The sequence below is a fragment of the Oncorhynchus keta genome, chromosome 20 (genome assembly GCF_023373465.1).
Source record: "Oncorhynchus keta strain PuntledgeMale-10-30-2019 chromosome 20, Oket_V2, whole genome shotgun sequence".
Classification (NCBI taxonomy): domain Eukaryota; kingdom Metazoa; phylum Chordata; class Actinopteri; order Salmoniformes; family Salmonidae; genus Oncorhynchus; species Oncorhynchus keta.
In genome coordinates, this window is record NC_068440.1 from 36128265 (window position 1) to 36151413 (window position 23149).

General features: G+C 41.9%; 3 protein-coding genes across 3 annotated transcripts in view; 2 read left to right on the forward strand and 1 right to left on the reverse strand.

Annotated features, from left to right (window-relative positions):
- The first annotated feature begins 705 nt into the window (after positions 1-705).
- LOC118370434 (amine sulfotransferase-like) lies at positions 706-1801 on the forward strand. Its single transcript, XM_035755435.2, has 3 exons — positions 706-788; positions 1348-1525; positions 1665-1801. The coding sequence occupies exons 1-3, from the start codon at positions 765-767 to the stop codon at positions 1775-1777; spliced, it is 315 nt and encodes a 104-aa protein (XP_035611328.2). The 5' UTR covers positions 706-764; the 3' UTR covers positions 1778-1801.
- A 399-nt stretch (positions 1802-2200) lies between these two features.
- On the forward strand, positions 2201-5880 carry LOC118370433 (small integral membrane protein 13). The gene is made up of 2 exons (XM_035755434.2): positions 2201-2709; positions 4551-5880. Exons 1-2 carry the CDS (start codon positions 2634-2636, stop codon positions 4739-4741), a joined length of 267 nt encoding a protein of 88 aa, XP_035611327.1. The 5' UTR covers positions 2201-2633; the 3' UTR covers positions 4742-5880.
- An 8460-nt stretch (positions 5881-14340) lies between these two features.
- LOC118370435 (enhancer of filamentation 1-like) overlaps positions 14341-23149 on the reverse strand; it is a 74373-nt gene continuing 65564 nt past the window's right edge. The window contains 2 exon segments of the mRNA XM_052472767.1: positions 14341-17345; positions 19460-19549. Coding sequence (XP_052328727.1) covers positions 16803-17345; positions 19460-19549 — 633 coding nt within the window. The 3' untranslated portion in view covers positions 14341-16802.

Here is a 23149-nt window from a genome sequence, read left to right on the forward strand (position 1 = left end):
ATTTTGTCCCTATTGTATCATGAAGATCAAATGACAGAGGGAAGTAAAAAACCAATCCAGGAACTGGTGCCATTCATTGAGGAAAACTCAAGACAAATAGACTACAACAACATACCATCAACAAGAACATTCGCGTCTCACTTACATTTGTCCTCAATCCCTCAAGGACTGAGAGAGAAGGGAAAGGTAAGAGAGAGAGAGAGAAATAACATGCAATGAATGCAAAGCAATAAATGCCAGTGAAACCCATGTTTTGATAATTGTTTAAATAAAACTGTACACAGACAGAATATATGAATATGTTTTTAAAAAGTCTTCAGAGACGGACTACATTTAAAAAAAACTGGATGCCAACAATGAGATTTGACAGATTATTTAATTTACATCAATTGAATCTACAATGTACTGTATTAGTTTTGAATTGTGGTGTTCAAGTTATATTGAATTGGCTGCATTCTAATTGTGTCAATTGTTTATTAAGGTGTTCTACATAGCCAGGAACCCAAAGGATGTTGCCGTGTCCTTATTTCATCTCCAAAATATCACGAAAGTCCTTAAGAGCGAACCTGACTTCAATACATTTCTGATTCAATTTCTCAAGGGGGAGGGTAAGTATATCTCAGAAGTTTAAATACATGTTCGAAACATGTCCAAAGTGTCAATGTGAAATAACCTAATAATGTTTCTTTCCTAGTTCTCGGGGATCTTGGTTTGATCATGTTGCTGATTGGTATGCTCACAAAGATGAATTTGACATCCTTTCTATGACATATGAAGATATGATCAAGGTAAGTTAATTTCCATAATAGATGAGATGACATAACAGTGGATAATATACACTGAGCGGAGAAAACATTAGGAACACATGCTCTTTCCATGACATAGACTGACTGACCAGGTGAAAGCTATGGTCCCCTATTGATGTCATTTGTTAAATCTACTTCAATCAGTGTAGATGAAGGGGAGGATACAGGTTAAATAACCATTTTTAGTCTTGAGACAACAGAGATGTATTGTGTATGTGTGGAATTTAGAGAGTGAATGGGAAAGACAAAATATTGAATTGCCTTTGAACAGGGTATGCCAGGCACACCTTTTTGAACGTGTCAAGAACTGTAACGCTGCTGGGTTTTTTATGCTTAACAGTTTCCTGTGTGTATACAGAATGGTCCACCACCCAAAGGACATCCAGCCAACTTGACACAAGCGTAGAATGCTTTCGACACCTTGTAGTCCATGCCCCGATGAATTGAGTCTGTTCTGAGGGGAAAAAGGAGATGTTCCTAATGTTTTGTACACTGAGTGTATTGCTGAGACTAGTAACCAAACTATAACAATTGCTTTCAGGACACACGAGGTGCAATTGTCAGGATATCAAACTTCTTGGGCAAAAAGCTGGATGACCAAACCATTGACATGATCGTGGACAAATCCTCCTTCAAGAACATGAAGGAAGACCCACAGGCTAGACGTGATAAACAGCATCCAGCATGTTTTGAACAAAGTGGATCCTTCATTAGAAAAGGTATGGCATCTATGTGATCCACATTAATAAAGATTGTGTTGTCATGAAGTCAATTTCAACTATTGGTTACAAAATTCATCAAGGAAAATAGCACTAAAAAGAATGCACTTAATATGCTTTTTGTTTTGTCTCTTACCAGGGAAGGTTGGGGACTGGCAGACTATGTTCACTGTGGCCCAGAGTGAGGAATTTGACCAGATCTACATGGAGAAGATGAAAGACTTGGCTCTTGAATTTGACTGGAAACTGTGAAAATAGACATGTCCTGGTTACACGATGAAGACCTTCATCAACTTGGCTGAAGATGTCAGCAAATTAATCCAGATCATCACCACCAATAACTTTTGTTGTTGATCTGTAATTGTCAAATTGTGCTTCAGTTGTGCGAATCACTCCAAATATGTCACTAAAACATGTTTTGAATCTAGGCTGACTAGATTGGCGGAAATAGCTGCCCTGCTACAATGATTGTGAAAATAAACACATGCAATAATTACCAAATATTATTAAGATGCGCACATAATTAATATATTTTATAAACTGTTACTAAAAAATAATTGATCTCTTATTATGATTCGCCCCATGTTTTGTGGAGTTACAGAGTGAGGATATGGACTACAGTACCCAAAAGGCAATGCTGGTCTTCAGCCTAACGCAAAGCCTCATTTCGAGACCAACGTGGTCTTTGTATTGTATTCATTTTGCAAATGTAATCGTTCAGCTTGCAATAATGTAGAGATGTGAACGATACTGCATCCTCCTGTGATACCTAGCTATCCGTCCATGATTTAGGCAAAGCGACGTTGACATTTTTACAGAGGGGCAGACTGTCTGGCCAGCTAACCGTATCGGCAATGAGGGGTTTGTTTTCCTTAATAACAACTAGTTAGCTACAGCAGCTATCCTCCATCCGTGTTGATGCGAGGAATTGTGTTATAACGTTTATGATGTGGCAAATAACACCTGTAAACTGTATATCAGTGTCAGTCCGTCGAATTAGTTAACGGACTCAACTCTGAACTACAGCGATTTAGCGAGCTAGCTGTAAACATCTGTTTACTTACTTGGTAACTAGAGCTAGCTAGCAAGCACTGACAACAAGAAGACGATGTGGCAAAGCGTTGGTCTCGCTGTGCTGGTAATTGTGGCCACCCTTGTGTGCGCGTTGCTCTTCATGGTTTTTGGTAAGTAACAAATGTGTTGGATTCGTGATTTTTTTTTTTCTCCAGCTTTCTTGAATGTTGTGAGATTAACGTTACTGAGATTTGACGAGGACCTCTGACACAGCTTCGAAATATATCAGCTAACCGTTAGCTACAGTAGCTGGCTGGCATTGCCATTATAGATAGCTACTGTCCGTATATAACATCATCAAGATCTCATGTTAGCAGCTAGCTATCTTTACTTAGGAGCAGTGACTGTGCAAGACCTCAACTACACACCATGTTATAGGTTCGTAGTTAGCACCTGTTTTGTAGCTAAGCTGTTATGAATTGGTGGAGGTCCTGGGCTGGCGTGGTTACACATGGTCTGAGGTTGTGGGGCTGGTTGGACATACTGCCAAATTCTCTAAAATGACGTTGGAGGCGGCAACAGCTCTGGGTGTACAACTCTTGCCTAGTTAAAAAAAAAAGTTAAACAGCTCTGGTCGACATTCCTGCAGTCATCATGACAATTGCACGTTCCCTCAACTTGAGACGTTTGTGGTGTTGTGTGACAAAACTACACATTTTAGTGTGGCCTTTTATTGTCCCCAGCACAAAGTGCACCTGTGTAATGATCATGCTGTTTAATCAGCTTCTTGATATGCCACACCTGTCAGGTGGATGGATTATCTTGGCAAAGGAGAAAGGCTCACTATCAGGGATGTAAACAAATTTGAGATTAGTAAGCTTTTTGTATGTATAATATTATTTATTTCAGTTCATGAAACATGGGACCAACACTTTACATGTTGTGTGTTTATTTTTGTTCAGTATTATTTGTTTTGCTGACACTCCATACTGGACTGTATAGCCTACTGGCTACTTTCACTCCTATTTTAGAGAAGTTTCTGCTTATCATTTCTGACATTTGGTAGGACATTTTTATAATTTCTGACTTTTGGTAGGACATAATTTCTGACATTTGGTAGGCCATTTGTTTGTCAACTATAGTTGGCTACATTTAGCTTCTCTTCTGTCATAACTTGTTGCTCCAGAAGACTAAAGTAGTTATCATCAGAATAATGTCATACATCGATAGAATGAACACATTAGTAATCTAGTTAACACTGGTAAAGTTGTCCGTTTCATTTAGGGACCATGGAGAAAACATTTAGGGACCGGGGAGAAAACATTTAGGGACCGGGGAGAAAACATTTAGGGACCGGGGAGAAAACATTTAGGGACCGGGGAGAAAACATTTAGGGACCGGGGAGAAAACATTTAGGGACCGGGGAGAAAACATTTAGGGACCGGGGAGAAAACATTTAGGGACCATGGAGAAAACACAACTCAAAACAGTGGAAGGATTGATCCTGTGCAAAATATCCAAATGTCATCAGTTTTAACTTCAGTTTGTCTTGAGTGCAAATTTTATGTGGTTGAAATACTGTCTGCTTGCATAACAGTGTCAAAGATAACACATTATACACATATTCACATTTTCTCAAGAGATGCTGAAAGAAACAAATAATATTTCTCAAGTCCTGTTCCCAAGACAAAATTAACATTTATTGTATAATTTTACTGCAAGAAATGAATAATTCTGCCGGAGTAAATATTATTATTACACTTCTAACCCATATGAACTTAAATGAGGAATATTCTGTTTATTCATGGATACTAGTGAGTGGGATATCAAAGGTGCATGTAAACAGCTTATCCCGAATAAGACCCTAAGCGGGATATGAGCTACTATCCGGAATACTGTGTGCATGTAAACGCGGTCACTGACTCAAATACAACAAGTTCATTATTTGATTCTTACGCACAGTCAGTGTTCACTTTCTCCTGGATGACCTTTGCTCTGTTTGGCCCCTCAGGTTGGTACGTTGTCTGGCAGCTCTTCCTGTCCAAGTTCAAGTTCCTGCGTGAGATGTTGGGCGACACCGGCTCTCCACAGGCCGAGACCCAGCCTTCCGAATCCAGGAGCGAACGTACCTCTCCTCCACCCCCACGCCAGAGGCCCAAGACTGCCCGCCAGAGGGCTGTTCCTCCTAATAGTACTACATAGATTACCTCACCCGTCCGCTGTCGGCCACACCCTGTCCTGTTGTTCACCAAACCAGCCGTCCCACTAGGAAACAGTGGTGGACAAAAACCCCTTTAATAAATTGCATGATTTGGAATGGCATACTACCCCCATGTCCGTGTATACTGCTGCCTCTCCTGATGAAATCCACCCCTCCACTCTGCACTACTAAAGACATCCTCGTTGATGACACTTGACACGTTCTTCTTACTAGACTAGGCACAGCTGCTGATATTATAAAGGGACAAGCCATCAAATCATGGAACATTCTGTATGCCACTTGTTCATGTTTCAAATATGTATTTTAGCTGTTCACAGTGTATGTACTGAGCAGCATGTTTGGTCTCTTCACCTGGCCTTCACTGACACTGCAACATGGTCACCACTAATTGGCTGACGCTGTAACACGGTCAGCTCTGACTGGCTGACGCTGTAACACGGTCAGCTCTGACTGGCTGATGCTGTAACATGGTCAGCTCTGATTGGCTGACACTGGAACATGGTCAGCAATGTGGACTCCTGAGTGGCACAGCGGTCTAAGGAGCTGCATCTCATTGTTAGAGGCGTCACTACAGACCCTGGTTCGATTCCGGGCTGTATCACAACCGGCCGTGATTGAGAGTCCCATAGGGCGGCGCACAATTGGCCCAGCGTCATCCGGGTTAGAGTTTGGCCGGGGTAGGCCGTCATTGTAAATAAGAATTTGTTCTTAAAATTTGTTCTTAACTGACTTGCCTAGTAAATAAAGGTTAAATAAAATATTGGCTGACACTGGAACATGGTCAGCTCTGATAGGCTGACACTGGAACATGGTCAGCTCTGATTGGCTGACCCTGGAACATGGTCAGCTCTGATTGACTGTCATGCCGCTGACACCTGCATGGGGAATCTTTCTCCAACAGCAGACAGCTGAGTGTGAGTTCTCTGTCGTGTGTGTGTGTGTGTGTGTGTGTGTGCGCACGTTTTATGAGAGTGTGTTTATTTGAACAGACGTGTGTTTGTAGTAAAGCCTATATTCAGACACAGACAAAGCGTTGTATAAACAGGCTCATTTATCATTTACATTCAGAGGCAAAACAACTTGTAGAAGAGAAACTGAATAAAACTATTTGCATAACTGACAACCGAAGTTCTTCCATGCCAGTAAATTTCACTTTATTTTTTAACAAAAGTTTAATGAAAGGAATGTTTTTGTTTTGTTATTTTGTTGTTCAGACTACATATGTAACGGAACGGTTGACTATCCTTAAGACCGAGAGGGTTGTAATAACACAATGTCCAGGGGCTGTAGCTGTCTCAGAGTAGGACTGCTGATTTAGGATCAGTTTTGCCCTTTAAATCACATTGAATACAAGTACATGGACAGTGGGGACCTGATCCTAGATCAGCACCACTACTGCGATCCGCTTTATACACAGAGCTCCCTAGGAAGGCAACAAATAGGCTATAGCTCATTGCTCTGGCCAGCTAGCCTCCCCGAGGTGTTAACTGGGGTGTATTCAATAGGAACCAAACGGAAGAGGACAGCTGAAACGGGGTGGACCTAACCAGAACTTGTCTGATAAGAAACTTGTTTTTCGTTGCAAAACACTTTGCTATGGTGTGCACTAATGAATACACCCCAGGGCTCCAAGCTACATCTAGCATAATGCCCTTCCCAGTGATGTGTGATCCTAAAACGTCAGCACTCCTACTCTGATATGCTTGACACACATGGCCCCAGAGCTCCCCAGGAAGGCAATAGAATAGGCTAACTGTAGCTCTGGCTAGCTGGTTCCCAGTAGAAGTGTAGCCTGGGCACCAAGCTATAGCTAGCTATATGTAGCGGGTCTCTTATGTACCACAGGAGAACCAAGAAATGAAGAGCGACACCACGGCTCTCTTTTAGGCTTTTATGTTGATCTGTAATAGTATTGTGAAAAGACAGGACAGAAACACATCAGTCTCCAATGCACCATCTGACCAGTTCTTTCTCTCTCAGTGTTTTCTCGGACTCACACAATCACTCATACATACATAAAGCCATAATGTATACTATAAAATAACCAGTCCTTAATACAGATAATGTATCATCTTAATTCTTAGACAGTAGAACCATACCTGCAATAGTATTATGAAAAGACAGAACAGGAACACATCAGTCTCCAATGCACCATCTGACCAGTTGTTCTACACAGGAGCATGAAGAAAGGTAAAACACATCCTGTCTCACATCCTCAATACATTGCTAGGTGCTTTCAGTGTTGACCGTACCAAAATACAACAACTCATGTACAAAAACACTGCAACATAAACAAGTTACTACGTGAAATCGCCTTTATTCCATTCAGGCTGTAGAGAACCAAACTACATCTCCCACAATGCAACGCCAGCACCAGTCGGCAGCTCAGCGAACCGTCTGCATCACAGAAAGGCATGTTAGCTAGCAACAGCAGCACTTTTAGCACTCTGTAAACTATATTATGTTAGGGTTGCGTAAATTCAAATCTGGTATCAGGATAAATATAACAATGAGTCACTGATTTTATACTATGTATTTTTTATTAGCTAAGTAATAAATGGCAAATGCAACTTTCGTATATACGGGCTCACTGTAATACCACTCAGGGCAGAACAGGGAACTGACAAGACGTATGTAAAACGGTATTCTTTATACTGTGATAGACAGTTCCAACACGTCTGTTGGCCTATCACAGTAGAGGCTGGGCGTGTTTTAAACTTGCCCAGCCTATTGCAGGCGCTCAGGCGGGTCCCCGCCTCTTGGCGCTTCTTGGAGTCCTCCCTCCGTCGATGTATAGATCCTTACTGTTCTGGTATCGCAGCCTAGTTAGAACAGTCGCTCAGTTCCTGCTATTGTGTTGTTCAGTATTTTTCCATCTCAGTTAAACCTCGTGATGATCACCCCTCCCTATCACAACTTTGTAAGATACAGCAAGTCACACCATGTGCTCAATATTGTTACATACAAACACAAGGACAAAGCATCTGCTGGGCTGTTATCTACCGTTTTGCAACATGCAGGTCACACCATGTTACTCAGTTCTTGTCACACACAAACAGGCAAGTAGCAAGCAGTTGTTTAATCTCATAATGATTCTCCAGTGCACAAATGCAGACACCTCACACAACCAACATCAGATAATATTTAATCATATATATCTAATGGCTATAATGTAAAATACAGGATCCAACAATTAATAACAATAAAACTCTGAAATCAAATCAAATGTTATTTGTCACATACACATGGTTAGCAGATGTTAATGCGAGTGTAGTGAAATGCTTGTGCTTCTAGTTCCGACAATGCAGTGATAACCAACAAGTAATCTAACTAACAATTCCAAAACTACTGTCTTATACACATTGTAAGGGGATAAAGAATATGTACATAAGGATATATGAATGAGTGATGGTACAGGGCAGCATAGGCAAGATACAGTAGATGGTATCGAGTACAGTATATACATATGAGATGAGTATGTAGACAAAGTAAACAAAGTGGCATAGTTAAAGTGGCTAGTGATACATGTATTACATAAGGATGCAGTCGATGATATAGAGTACAGTATATACGTATGCATATGAGATGAATAATGTAGGGTAAGTAACATTATATAAGGTAGCATTGTTTAAAGTGGCTAGTGATATAGTTACATAATTTCCCAGTGGCTGGAGTTGGGTCAGTGTCAATGACAGTGTGTTGGCAGCAGCCACTCAATGTTAGTGGTGGCTGTTTAACAGTCTGATGGCCTTGAGATAGAAGCTGTTTTTCAGTCTCTCGGTCCCAGCTTTGATGCACCTGTACTGACCTCGCCTTCTGGATGATAGCGGGGTGAACAGGCAGTGGCTCGGGTAGTTGATGTCCTTGATGATCTTTATGGCCTTCCTGTAACCTCGGGTGGTGTAGGTGTCCTGGAGGGCAGGTAGTTTGCCCCCGGTGATGCGTTGTGCAGACCTCACTACCCTTTGGAGAGCCTTACGGTTGAGGGCGGAGCAGTTGCCGAGCCCGCCAGGATGCTCTCGATTGTGCATCTGTAGAAGTTTGTGAGTGCTTTTGGTGACAAGCAGAATTTCTTCAGCCTCCTGAGGTTGAAGAGGCGCTGCTGCGCCTTCTTCACGACGCTGAAAGTTACATGTTTCAATAGTCTCCCACTCCCTTATAACAATATCTAGAGCATTCACCTTGGGATGTTTTATTTATTTCACGTTATGGACTTCTACAAAGGAGTAATCTGCAACACATACCTTTCTCTCTCAGTGTTTTCTCAGACTGAGGAGAACGGGAGCTACGGGTAGTACCAGGGTGTTGGTAGGTGACACAAGCACCCAGATGAAATAAAATACATGTAATGAAACAAAACCCGAAGACGTTAACATCATTCAGCTACTGCAGCTGCCTACCTAACATCAACCGGCAGCACCAGTAGCGCAATAATTACAAATAGACACCAAAAGTAAAGTTCCTGGCGATCATAGCGATCTGACTCCCCCTTCTGTCTGAACTTGGAATATTCCTGTTCGTGGGCTTTGGCCACTGACCCTCAACCTGGTTGTTCTGTTCTGCGAGGTGTACTATTCTAATAATTTGAAGTTGGATGGAATAACCATTTAAACTCTACTACATATAGTCGAAGGCCTCCCCAGTAGTCCCCTGAGCCTCTACCAGTGCCTGTCTAGATGGCATCCTTTCCTCTAGTTGGTCACATGGCCTCTGATCCAGTTATAAGACAACAACTAAATTCAATTCTATGTGTAATGGTTTTTACATGTGTTGCTGGTCAAATTTTAAAGTTTGTTTTTGGCTATTGCTGTAATTTAGCTTCGTAATAAATATATTTCTTAAACTCTGTATAGAAATACATTTCTTTAAATTTCATTTTTGCAAAGCTGATAACTGACATTGACATAGAGAGTTCTTTAGGGAAATTGTAATCATAACATTTTACTATCGGTTTAATTTGGTTAATGTCACGTCAATGGCTGATAACTTTCTCAGTGTGTTATTGTGTCTTACACATGTACAGCCTGAATTCTGACACTTTGCCCCTCATTCTTTTGAAAGTCAGCCTTCGTTTAACCCTTTAACTCCATAGACTTTATGTATTGTGGTTTTCCCCCATCATGTTCATGTCAAATCTGCTTACATGGACTGAACAACAGGAGGCAGTATTGTCCAGCATTATAGAACAATGGAGTAAATCAGTCTTCAAAGAGTTTGAAACCAGACAGTTTTAATTTTGGATATCGCTGTATTTCAAGTGTATCAAGTTAAACTTTGTGGCTGTGTGATGTTGAAAAAAAAAACGTTCTGTCATTATGAATGATTTGTATGAGCAGCCTTGACAGTTAAATGGGCTGAAATGACTCAGATACTCAACTACAATAAAGTACAACATTGAAATCCCAGGCATCCAGGCGTTTCATCCCTCCACATCCAACGGATGCTTCTAATTTCAAAACAACACTGAAGTAAATGGCTTTTGCGCCTTTATACTCTCACACTTTAACAGAAATGCTAATGAAGGCTCTTTATATCATCTCACAGTGTGTTTTGCGAGATACTGTGCTGTCTGCAGCTGGGCCGTTTTTTTTAAAGAGCAGCGAGAGCCCATGCTGAGCAATAGCAAAAAAAAAAGCTGTAATTTCAGAGTCTGCAAATACTTTGCAGGAAATGATTGCGGTAAACCAAGGAAATTACATAGACTCTCGACCCTTTCTATATATAAATCTCTCTGTCACTCCCCCATGTGGTTGACTTGCAGCATTGCACATCATTTCCACGTAACCCTATCAGTCCTGAGACCCCAGTAAAAATCGGCTTTTCATTTAAACTGTTGCATTAATGAGTTTTATTAACAAATGTAAAAAAATATATTAAAAAAATACAGTCAGTCATCAGAAACCGGATAAAAATACATTTATATGAATGCCGTGAGTACAGAAATTGTTTACATGTGCAAGTACAAAAACATGTTACGTGTTCGTGTGAGTCTCAGTTTTTCATAAATCACTTTTAAAAGTTTTGTAGCTCAAACCATTTTGACTCTACAGATGTTTTTGGAAGAGGTCCCCAGCCACGGGCCCCTTCTGGGACCTGCCCTCGTCTCACTAACACTGATCTAGCTCAGCCCCTGTTAATCACCCAGACTAATGGTTGGTGCCAGTGGATGCAGAATAAATAGACAAATCCAAACACACAATGTTTAAAAGGGATTAGAATTCCTAAATCGTGATGGTGGGATTCATTGGGTTAACTGACCTTGTCGTGATTCTACACTCAACAGCCAGGTGAACATAGTAGCTGACTTGGTTGGCTGTTGACCAGCTACCCTGTACATCCCTCACTCATACAACCCCCATACATCCAGCCAAACACCTGTTTGGAGTTTCCTGTCAGGACTAGACAGTGTCTCATTGAGGAGCACAGACAACTGCCCAGGGGACAGCAGAGCACAGCTTAATCTATCTGCCTTTCTGAGCACCTAGCTTGCCTGTGTGACCCGCTGTAGTTCCTACACTGTGTGTTAGCGGTGAGCCAGAGGTGAGTTGTTTGGCAAGCTGCCTTCTCCCCCCTCACATCCCACAGACAGACAGGAGCTGCTGTTTCTTTCATTCACCCCCTTAGGTGAGTTCAGTGTGTCCCTATTGGCACCCTATTCCCTGTATAGTGCACTACTTTGGGCTCTTTTCAAAAGTAGTGCACTATATAGGAAATATGGTGACATTTTGTTCAAAAGTAGTGCACTATATAGGGAATAGGGTGCCATTTGGGATGTCTCCCAGGACTGTCAGTAGGAGTAGAGCCACAGCACCGACCTCCAGTCCTGAAATAGCTCATTGATTCATCAAGCTCTTTCCAGTCTCCAGGTCTGCAGGTTAACTCAGCCAAGGACCATTTCTTTCTCTTGTTTCTGAGCCAGCGACGCGATTTTCCTGGATGCCATTTTTATTTGAGGATAAATCAGAGCAGAATCTTGTCAGCCAGAACCTGAAACTTACTTGGGGGAATGACACATCCTCCTGATTTACCGTGTTAGTCGGCAGCCTGGGTTAAATGAAGACCTTCTAAAAGCCATTCCAGAGCAGAGTCCTTTTCTCTTCTCGTCCCCTGGGATAACAGTGAATGATGGAAAGGGGTGGTTGATTAAACCACTGATGGCTTGTTAAGAGCAAGGCTATGTGTTCAGAGCCATTGAATGAGGTTTTCTGATGGGGTTGGTAGTTGTCTCAGAGAGTATCTAGTCAGGGGGTATGGGCATCTCCTTCACAGCCCTTTACCAGTCCCTTATCGCTACAGACCCACCTCGCCACAGGGACTATATATATATAACGTATATATCAGTCAGGCTGATATGAAAAGGAGGGACAGAAGGAGGGTAGAGGGAAACAAAATAATGGTTGTTTTGAGTTGTATTTTAAAGGGGCAATCAGTAGTTGCTATGTGCATTGTTGGACTTACAAATTAAAGAAATGTACCCATTGATTATTGAAGAATGTAACTTATAAATGCCTCATGAGCTTAGTTCAACTGTCGTACCACGCCAGAACCCAAAATATAATATTGTTTTACTCCCATGTTTGTAAACAAAACAAAGGTGATAAAACACTGTATAGCCTCCAAACATGGTTAAAACTATAATGCTGACTCCATCCACTGTTATGTATAAACATCTACGCTCTGACCCCATCCACTGTTATGCATAAACATCTACGCTCTGACTCCATCCACTGTTATGCATAAACATCTAAGCTCTGACTCCATCCACTGTTATGCATAAACATCTAAGCTCTGACTCCATCCACTGTTATGCATAAACATCTACGCTCTGACTCCATCCACTGTTATGCATAAACATCTACTCTCTGACCCCATCCACTGTTATGCATAAACATCTACGCTCTGACTCCATCCACTGTTATGCATAAACATCTACGCTCTGACCCCATCCACTGTTATGCATAAACATCTACGTTCTGACCCCATCCACTGTTATGCATAAACATCTACTCTCTGACCCCATCCACTGTTATGCATAAACATCTACGCTCTGACCCCATCCATCCACTGTTATGCATAAACATCTACGCTCTGACTCCATCCACTGTTATGCATAAACATCTACGCTCTGACTCCATCCACTGTTATGCATAAACATCTACGCTCTGACCCCATCCACTGTTATGCATAAACATCTACGCTCTGACCCCATCCACTGTTATGCATAAACATCTACGCTCTGACCCCATCCACTGTTATGCATAAACATCTACGCTCTGACTCCATCCACTGTTATGCATAAACATCTACGCTCTGACTCCATCCACTGTTATGCATAAACATCTACGCTCTGACTCCATCCACTGTTATGCATAAACATCTACGCTCTGACCCCATCCACTGTTATGCATAAACATCTACGCTCTGACCCCATCCACTGTTATGCATAAACATCTACGCTCTGACCCCATCCACTGTTATGCATAAACATCTACGCTCTGACCCCATCCACTGTTATGCATAAACATCTACGCTCTGACCCCATCCACTGTTATGCATAAACATCTACGCTCTGACTCCATCCACTGTTATGCATAAACATCTATTCACTGGCTCCATGCCATGCTACATGAGCATCCGAGAGGATAAAAGAGAAGAGACGACTTATCTTGATGTTAACATATGATCTGCCATATCAGTTAGGACGGTGACGTGATCTGCTATACATCTGTTATGATGTTAACATATGATCTGCTATACATCTGTTATGATGTTAACATATGATCTGCTATACATCTGTTATGATGTTAACATATGATCTGCTATACATCTGTTATGATGTTAACATATGATCTGCTATACATCTGTTATGATGTTAACATATGATCTGCCATATCAGTTAGGATGGTGACGTGATCTGCTATACATCTGTTATGATGTTAACATATGATCTGCTATACATCTGTTATGATGTTAACATATGATCTGCTATACATCTGTTATGATGTTAACATATGATCTGCTATACATCTGTTATGATGTTAACATATGATCTGCTATACATCTGTTATGATGTTAACATATGATCTGCTATACATCTGTTATGATGTTAACATATGATCTGCTATACATCTGTTATGATGTTAACATATGATCTGCTATACATCTGTTATGATGTTAACATATGATCTGCTATACATCTGTTATGATGTTAACATATGATCTGCTACATCATAACATGAGCTGTTTACCATCCGGTCATGTAATATCCATTTAATTTATTTCAAATAACTGCGCCCAGTTCTGGGTGAATGTGAAAGATACCAGGCTTTGGCTGTGAGTTTCAGTGTTGTTGCCAATATTGTGTACAAGGCCAGCCATTCAGGTCCGACAGGTGTGTGTGTGTGTGTGTGTGTGTGTGTGTGTGTGTGTGTGTGTGTGTGTGTGTGTGTGTGTGTGTGTAATAACATAAGTGGGATTTAACAAGGCTTGGTTATGTCATGTCATGTGCAGTGTCTGAAAACAAAGTGGCGCCCGCTAGTCTTCTAGCAGTTAACGCACTTTATAAAAAAAGACACAGTCATATGGGTAAGAACAGTCCTTTACTTTGTCTGTTGAGAGCCCTGCCCCCTTTTCAACAAAAGAGTGCGACATCAAACGATTTGCACAAAGCACTGGCGTCATTTCCAGCAGTAGGGTGCGTCAACAATCTACAGGTTAAAAAAACTAAAGGATGTCATCATCATTAGGTGCTTTATAATATATGAAACGGGAATGTTACGAAAATATGTCCAAATCACCCTAAAAAGACACATATATCTTATCTGTATATTTATATCATAATTAAATATAGTACCCGTCAAAAGTTTGGACACACCTACAGATTCAAGTGTTTTTCTTTATTTTTACTATTTTCTACATTGTAGAATACATCAAAACTATGACATAACACATATCATGTAGTAACCAAAAAAGTATTAAACAAAACTAAATATATTTTATATTTATATTTTGATGACAGCTTTGCACACTCTTGGCATTCTCTCAACCAGCTACACCTGGAATGCTTTTCCAACAGTCTTGAAGGAGTTCCCACATATGCTGAGCATTTATTGGCTGCTTCTCCTTTACTCTGTGGTCTAACTCATCCCAAACGATCTCAATTGGGTTGAGGTCAGGTGATTGTGGAGGCCAGGTCATCTGATGCAGCACTCCATCACTCTCCTTCTTGGTCAAATAGCCCTTACATAGCCTGGATGTCACGTTGGCACGAATGACTCGGGAGACAGACGCAGGAATGCGTAATAGTTTTCTTTATTAAGCACCAAATTACGGCGTGCCGTGTAAAGACATGGGGACGAAGACGAAACAAACACTTAACAAAAACACAGGGTTGAAACCCAAACAAAAGAGCGAGGAGTACCTGATAGACTGTCGTTTCTCTGTGCTTAATTGAGCTGTTCTTGCCATAATATGGACTTGTTTTTTTACCAAATAGGGCTATCTTTGGTATACCACCCCTCCCTTGGCTCAAATGCATTAACCTCTTGAACCTCTGGGGGCAGTATTTCATTTTTGGATGAAAAACGTTCCCGTTTTAAACAAGATATTTTGTCATGAAAAGATGCTCGACTATGCATATAATTGACAGCTTTGGAAAGAAAACACTCTGACGTTTCCAAAACTGCAAAGATATTGTCTGTGAGTGCCAGAGAACTAATGCTACAGGCGAAACCAAGATGAAACTTCATACAGGAAGTGAGCCAGATTTTTGAGGCGCTGTGTTCCAATGTCTCCTTATATGGCTGTGAATGCGCAAGGAATGAGCCTACACTTTCTGTCTTTTCCCCAAGGTGTTTGCAGCATTGTGACGTATTTGTAGGCATATCATTGGAAAATTGACCATAAGAGACTACATTTACCAGGTGTCCGCTCGGTGTCCTCCGTCGAAACTATTGCGTAATCTCCAGTTGCGTGCATTTTTCCATTTTGAACAGAGGAGAAACCAAACTGCCACGAGTGACTTATCATTGAATAGATATGTGAAAAACACCTTGAGGATTGATTCTAAACAACGTTTGCCATGTTTCTGTCGATATTCTGGAGTTAAGTTCGCGTTGTAAATGACTGAATTTTCTGTTTTTTTTCTTAGCCAAACGTGATGAACAAAACTGAGCGATTTCTCCTACACAAATAATATTTTTGGAAAAACTGAACATTTGCTATCTAACTGAGAGTCTCCTCATTGAAAACATCCGAAGTTCTTCAAAGGTAAATTATTTTACCTGAATGCTTTTCTTGTTTTTGTGAAAATGTTGCCTGCTGAATGCTAGGCTTAATGCTATGCTAGCTATCAATACTCTTACACAAATGCTTATATAGCTATGGTTGAAAAGCATTTTTTGAAAATCTGAGATGACAGTGTTGTTAACAAAAGGCTAAGCTTGTGAGCCAATATATTTATTTCATTTCATTTGCGATTTTCATGAATAGTTAACGTTGCGTTATGATAATGAGCTTGAGGCTATAATTACGCTCCCGGATACGGGATTGCTCGTCGCAACAGGTTAAGGAAAGAAATTCCACAAATTATCTTTTAACAAGGCACACCTGTTAATTGAAATGCATTCCAGGTGACTACCTCATGAAGCTGGTTGAGACAATACCAAGAGTGTGCAAAGCTGTCATCAAGGCACAGGGTGGTTACTTTGAAGAATCTCACATATAGAATATATTTTGATTTGTTTAACACATGATCCCATGTGTGTTACTTCATAGTTTTGATGTCTTCACTATTATTCTACAATGTAGAATATAGTAAAAAATAATGTAAAACCCTGGACTGAGTAGGTGTGTCCAAACTTTTGACTGAAACTATATATAAAAACATTCTACACAAAAATAGAGCCAAATATGTACAGAACAGCCCCCCCAAAAAACTCTTAAGATTAACAACGAGCAATATACATATATAGATATATACGGTATATACACATAGGATGCTATGGTGCAATAGAAGGGATCAGGTAGTGACAACACAAACAATCACAAAGCAGCCATCTGCAGCAGCTGTTCTTTGAACTGTTGAGCGTGGTGTGAGAGATCCGTGACTCTGTCCACCATGTCCTGAATGGCGGCGGTGTTGGGGTAGTGCAACGCGGCCGTCTTAGTGGCTCCCACCACAGTCTTCAGCAGGTCGCAAAGCACATTGCTAGAGTTCATCACCCGGTTGGCCACCTCGGGCGTGGCTGCCTGCCTGGATAGAGTGTCCCCAATAAATACCAGTTTGTGAGTGCTGAGGATGACAAACTTGCTGTGTGCCACAAAGATGCGGGGTGGCTGGCCAGCGCCCACGCAACCGAAGAAAGCGTCCACGGCCTTGAGCAACGTGACAAAGTGCTGCTGGCACTGCTCTGCGTAGAAGCCCAGCAGCTGACGGTCCCGCCCACACAGCTGGGCCCTGCCTCCTGTCAGGGAGGGGGAGGGAGAGGAGGAGGGGCCTGTCGGGTGCTGGTGGGAGATCCACTGTGTGATGTCGTTCTCCACTGGTTTGATCACCTCTTGCTCCAATTGCTTGAACTGGTTCATCTGTGAAGGTTGAAAGAGAGTGGATATTTCTTTCTTCATATTTACACAAACTAGTTAAGGATTTCACAAGCATTTCGCTACACTCGCATTAACATCTGCTAACCATGTGTATGTGACAAATAAAATTTCATTTGATTTGATTGTGGCGAGGCGGGAGACGGAAATCTCTCGTACACAATAAACATGATGAAAATACATCCTACCTGTCAATTCCATCGTATTAGTATAAAACAGAAGGAATTATCATAATTTTTCCATAGAGAGCGTAACATTAACATTAAAGTAATGGAGGATTACAGGAGTGAAAAGGTTCATCTCCTCTTATATGTATGTGTGCCCTGAGGCCTGCCTGGTGGGCTGCTCTGTCAGAGGGGGACAGATGTTCATGCAGTACATGTTGGCGCTGCTTTGTTCTAGGTAGCTTCTATGAACCCATGCTAGAAAGGTCATCCACTGCGTGTTTCATTGAATCATGTTTGTTCCATAAATTATGTGAATAGTACAAAACAGAGAAGAACAGAACAGAGAAGAACAGACCAGAACAGAGACAAACAGAACAGAACAAAGGTGAACAGAACAGAGAAGAACAGAACAGAGAAGAACAGAACAGAGAAGAACAGAACAGAACAGAGACAAACAGAACAGAACAAAGGAGAACAGAACAGAACAGAGAACCTACTGGGCACAGATGTCAATTCAACATCTTTTCCAAGTTATGTTCAGCGTAATTTCATTGAAATGACGTGGAAAAAACTTGGATTCAACCATTGTTTGCCCAGTGGGATGCCGCCAAACTTACCCTAGTAAAACTGACTATCCTACCGATCCTCGACTTTGGCGATGTCATCTACAAAATAGCTTCAAATACTCTACTCAGCAAACTGGATGCAGTTTATCACAGTGCCATCCGTTTTGTTACTAAAGCACCACCCACCACTGCGACCTGTATGCTCTAGTCGGCTGGCCCTCGCTACATGTTTGTCGCCAGACCCACTGGCTCCAGGTCATCTACAAGTCTATGCTAGGTAAAGCTCCGCCTTATCTCAGTGCACTGGTCACGATGGCAACACCCACCCGTAGCACGCATTCCAGCAGGTATATCTCACTGATCATCCCTAAAGCCAACACCTCATTCGGCCACCTTTCCTTCCAGTTCTCTGCTGCCTGCGACTGGAACGAATTGCAAACATCTCTGAATTTGGAGACTTTTATCTCCCTCACCAACTTTAAACATCTGCTATCTGAGCAGCTAACCGATCGCTGCAGCTGTACATAGTCCATCGGTATATAGCCCACCCAATTTACCTACCTCATCCCCATACTGTTTTTATTTTATTTACTTTTCTGCTCTTTTGCACACCAGTATCTCTACCTGCACATGTTCATCTGATCATTTATCACTGCAGTGTTAATCTGCTAAATTGTAATTATTCACTTCTATGGTCTATTTATTACCCAACTCCTCATGCCTTTTGCACACAATATATATAGATTATTTTTTTTCCTACTATGACTTTATTGACTTGTTTATTGTTTATTGTTTACTCCATGTGTAACTCTGTGTTGTTGTCTGTTCACACTGCTATGCTTTATCTTGGCCAGGACGCAGTTGCAAACGAGAACCTGTTCTCAACTAGCCTACCTGGTTAAATAAAGGTGTTCTCAACTAGCCTACCTGGTTAAATAAAGGTGTTCTCAACTAGCCTACCTGGTTAAATAAAGGTGTTCTCAACTAGCCTACCTGGTTAAATAAAGGTGTTCTTAACTAGCCTACCTGGTTAAATAAAGGTGTTCTCAACTAGCCTACCTGGTTAAATAAAGGTGTTCTCAACTAGCCTACCTGGTTAAATAAAGGTGTTCTCAACTAGCCTACCTGGTTAAATAAAGGTGTTCTCAACTGGCCTACCTGGTTAAATAAAGGTGTTCTCAACTAGCCTACCTGGTTAAATAAAGGTGTTCTCAACTAGCCTACCTGGTTAAATAAAGGTGTTCTCAACTAGCCTACCTGGTTAAATAAAGGTGTTCTCAACTAGCCTACCTGGTTAAATAAAGGTGAAAAGAAAATAAGAACAAAGCAGAACAGAACAGAGAAGAGGAGAGAGAAAAACCTTTACCTGTTCCTGTCCCAGCTGCACCTTGCTCTGTTTAATGATGTTCTCTTTCTCCAGGAGCTCTTTCTGTTGACGCTCAAAGTCCTCTTTTCCCTGAGAAGAAACAAGAGTGTGAGAACTCAACTAAGAAAGCAGACTTAAACAGAAGGGTGGCTACATACAGTACATAGGGTAGCTACAAACAGTACATAGGGTAGCTACATACATAGGGTAGCTATATACATAGGGTAGCTACATACATAGGGTAGCTACATACATAGGGTAGCTACATACATAGTAGCTACATACATAGGGTAGCTACATACATAGGGTAGCTACATACATAGTAGCTACATACATAGGGTAGCTACATACATAGGGTAGCTACATACATAGTAGCTACATACATAGGGTAGCTATATACATAGGGTAGCTACATACATAGTAGCTACATACATAGGGTAGCTACATACATAGTAGCTACATACATAGGGTAGCTACATACATAGGGTAGCTACAGTGCATTTGGCAAAGTATTCCGACCCCTTCTCTTTTCCACATTGTGTTACGTTACAACCTTATTCTAAAATGTAGATTTTTTTTCCCTCATCAATCTACACACAATACCCATAATGACAAAGCAAAAACCGATTTTTAGAAATGTTTGCTAATTTAAATTTAAAAAAAAGAAAGTATTCAGTATTCAGACCCTTTGCTATGAGAATCAAAATTGAGCTCAGGTGCATTCTGTTTCCATGATCATCCTTGAGATGTTTCTACAATTTGATTGGAGTTCACCTGTGGTCAATTCAATTGATTGGACATGATTTGGAAAGGCACAGACTTGTCTATATAAGGTCCCAGGGTTGACAGTGCATGTCAGAGCAAAAACCAAGCCATGAGGTGGAAGGAATTGTCCGTAGAGCTCAGAGACAGGATTGTGTTGAGGCACAGATCTGGGGAAAGGTACCAAAAAAGTTCTGCAGCATTGAAGGTCTTCAAGAACACAGTGGCCTCCATCATTCTGCAGCATTGAAGGTCCCCAAGAACACAGTGGCCTCCATCATTCTTAAATGGCAGAAGTTTGGAACCACCAAGACTTTTCCTAGAGCTGGCCGGCTGGCCGCTCGGCAATCAGGGGAGGGGGCCTTGGTCAGGGAGGTGACCTTTATGGTAGAGTGGCCAGACGGCCTTTATGGTAGAGACAGACGGAAGCCACTCCTCAGTAAAAGGCACATGACAGCCCACTTGGAATTTGAAATAACATTTTATGGTCTGATGAAACCAAGATTGAACTATTTGGCCTGAATGCCAAGCGTCACGTCTGGAGGAAACCTGGCACTACTACTAAGCTGAAGCATGGCGGGGGCAGCATCCTGCTGTGGGGATGTTTTTCAGCGGCAGGGACCGGAAGACTAGTTATGATCGAGGGAAAGATGAACTGAGCAAAGTACAGAGAGACATGCTCATACTCAAGAAGACTCAAGGCTGTAATCGCTGCCAAAGGTGCTTTAACAAAGTACTGAGTAAAAGGGTCTGAATACTTATGTAAATGTGATATTTTTTTTTCGAGAAATCAGTTTTTGCTTTGTCATTATGGGGTATTGTGTGTAGATTGAGGGGGGAAAAAAACAATTTAATCAATTTCAGTACAAGGCTGTAATGTAACAAAATGTGGAAAAAGTCAAGGGATCTGAATACTTTCCGAATGCACTGTGCACACAGAGAGTATCTACATACAGAATGTAGGTACATGTATACTTATAAAATACATAGCCTCATTCAACCTTTCCACTCCACTCGATTAAGATCTGCCTCTTCCTTGATGAACATATGGTACAACCCAATAGGCTGATACAGCCTGACTACCTCTACACTGTAAGCAGCTAGCAGACACATCCTGAATACCACCAGATGGTACAACCCAATAGGCTGATACAGCCTGACTACCTCTACACTGTAAGCAGCTAGCACACACATCCTGAATACCACCAGATGGTACAACCCAATAGGCTGATACAGCCTGACTACCTCTACACTGTAAGCAGCTAGCACACACATCCTGAATACCACCAGATGGTACAACCCAATAGGCTGATACAGCCTGACTACCTCTACACTGTAAGCAGCTAGCACACACATCCTGAATACCACCAGATGGTACAACCCAATAGGCTGATACAGCCTGACTACCTCTACACTGTAAGCAGCTAGCACACACATCCTGAATACCACCAGATGGTACAACCCAATAGGCTGATACAGCCTGACTACCTCTATACTGTAAGCAGCTAGCACACACATCCTGAATACCACCAGATGGTACAACCCAATAGGCTGATACAGCCTGACTACCTCTACACTGTAAGCAGCTAGCACACACATCCTGAATACCACCAGATGGTACAACCCAATAGACTGATACAGCCTGACTACCTCTACACTGTAAGCAGCTAGCACACACATCCTGAATACCACCAGATGGTACAACCCAATAGACTGATACAGCCTGACTACCTCTATACTGTAAGCAGCTAGCACACACATCCTGAATACCACCAGATGGTACAACCCAATAGGCTGATACAGCCTGACTACCTCTACACTGTAAGCAGCTAGCACACACATCCTGAATACCACCAGATGGTACAACCCAATAGGCTGATACAGCCTGACTACCTCTATACTGTAAGCAGCTAGCACACACATCCTGAATACCACCAGATGGTACAACCCAATAGGCTGATACAGCCTGACTACCTCTACACTGTAAGCAGCTAGCACACACATCCTGAATACCACCAGATGGTACAACCCAATAGGCTGATACAGCACTGAGCTAGCACACACATCCTGAATACCACCAGATGGTACAACCCAATAGGCTGATACAGCCTGACTACCTCTACACTGTAAGCAGCTAGCACACACATCCTGAATACCACCAGATGGTACAACCCAATAGGCTGATACAGCCTGACTACCTCTACACTGTAAGCAGCTAGCACACACATCCTGAATACCACCAGATGGTACAACCCAATAGGCTGATACAGCCTGACTACCTCTACACTGTAAGCAGCTAGCACACACATCCTGAATACCACCAGATGGTACAACCCAATAGGCTGATACAGCCTGACTACCTCTATACTGTAAGCAGCTAGCACACACATCCTGAATACCACCAGATGGTACAACCCAATAGGCTGATACAGCCTGACTACCTCTACACTGTAAGCAGCTAGCACACACATCCTGAATACCACCAGATGGTACAACCCAATAGGCTGATACAGCCTGACTACCTCTACACTGTAAGCAGCTAGCACACACATCCTGAATACCACCAGATGGTACAACCCAATAGGCTGATACAGCCTGACTACCTCTATACTGTAAGCAGCTAGCACACACATCCTGAATACCACCAGATGGTACAACCCAATAGGCTGATACAGCCTGACTACCTCTACACTGTAAGCAGCTAGCACACACATCCTGAATACCACCAGATGGTACAACCCAATAGGCTGATACAGCCTGACTACCTCTACACTGTAAGCAGCTAGCACACACATCCTGAATACCACCAGATGGTACAACCCAATAGGCTGATACAGCCTGACTACCTCTACACTGTAAGCAGCTAGCACACACATCCTGAATACCACCAGATGGTACAACCCAATAGGCTGATACAGCCTGACTACC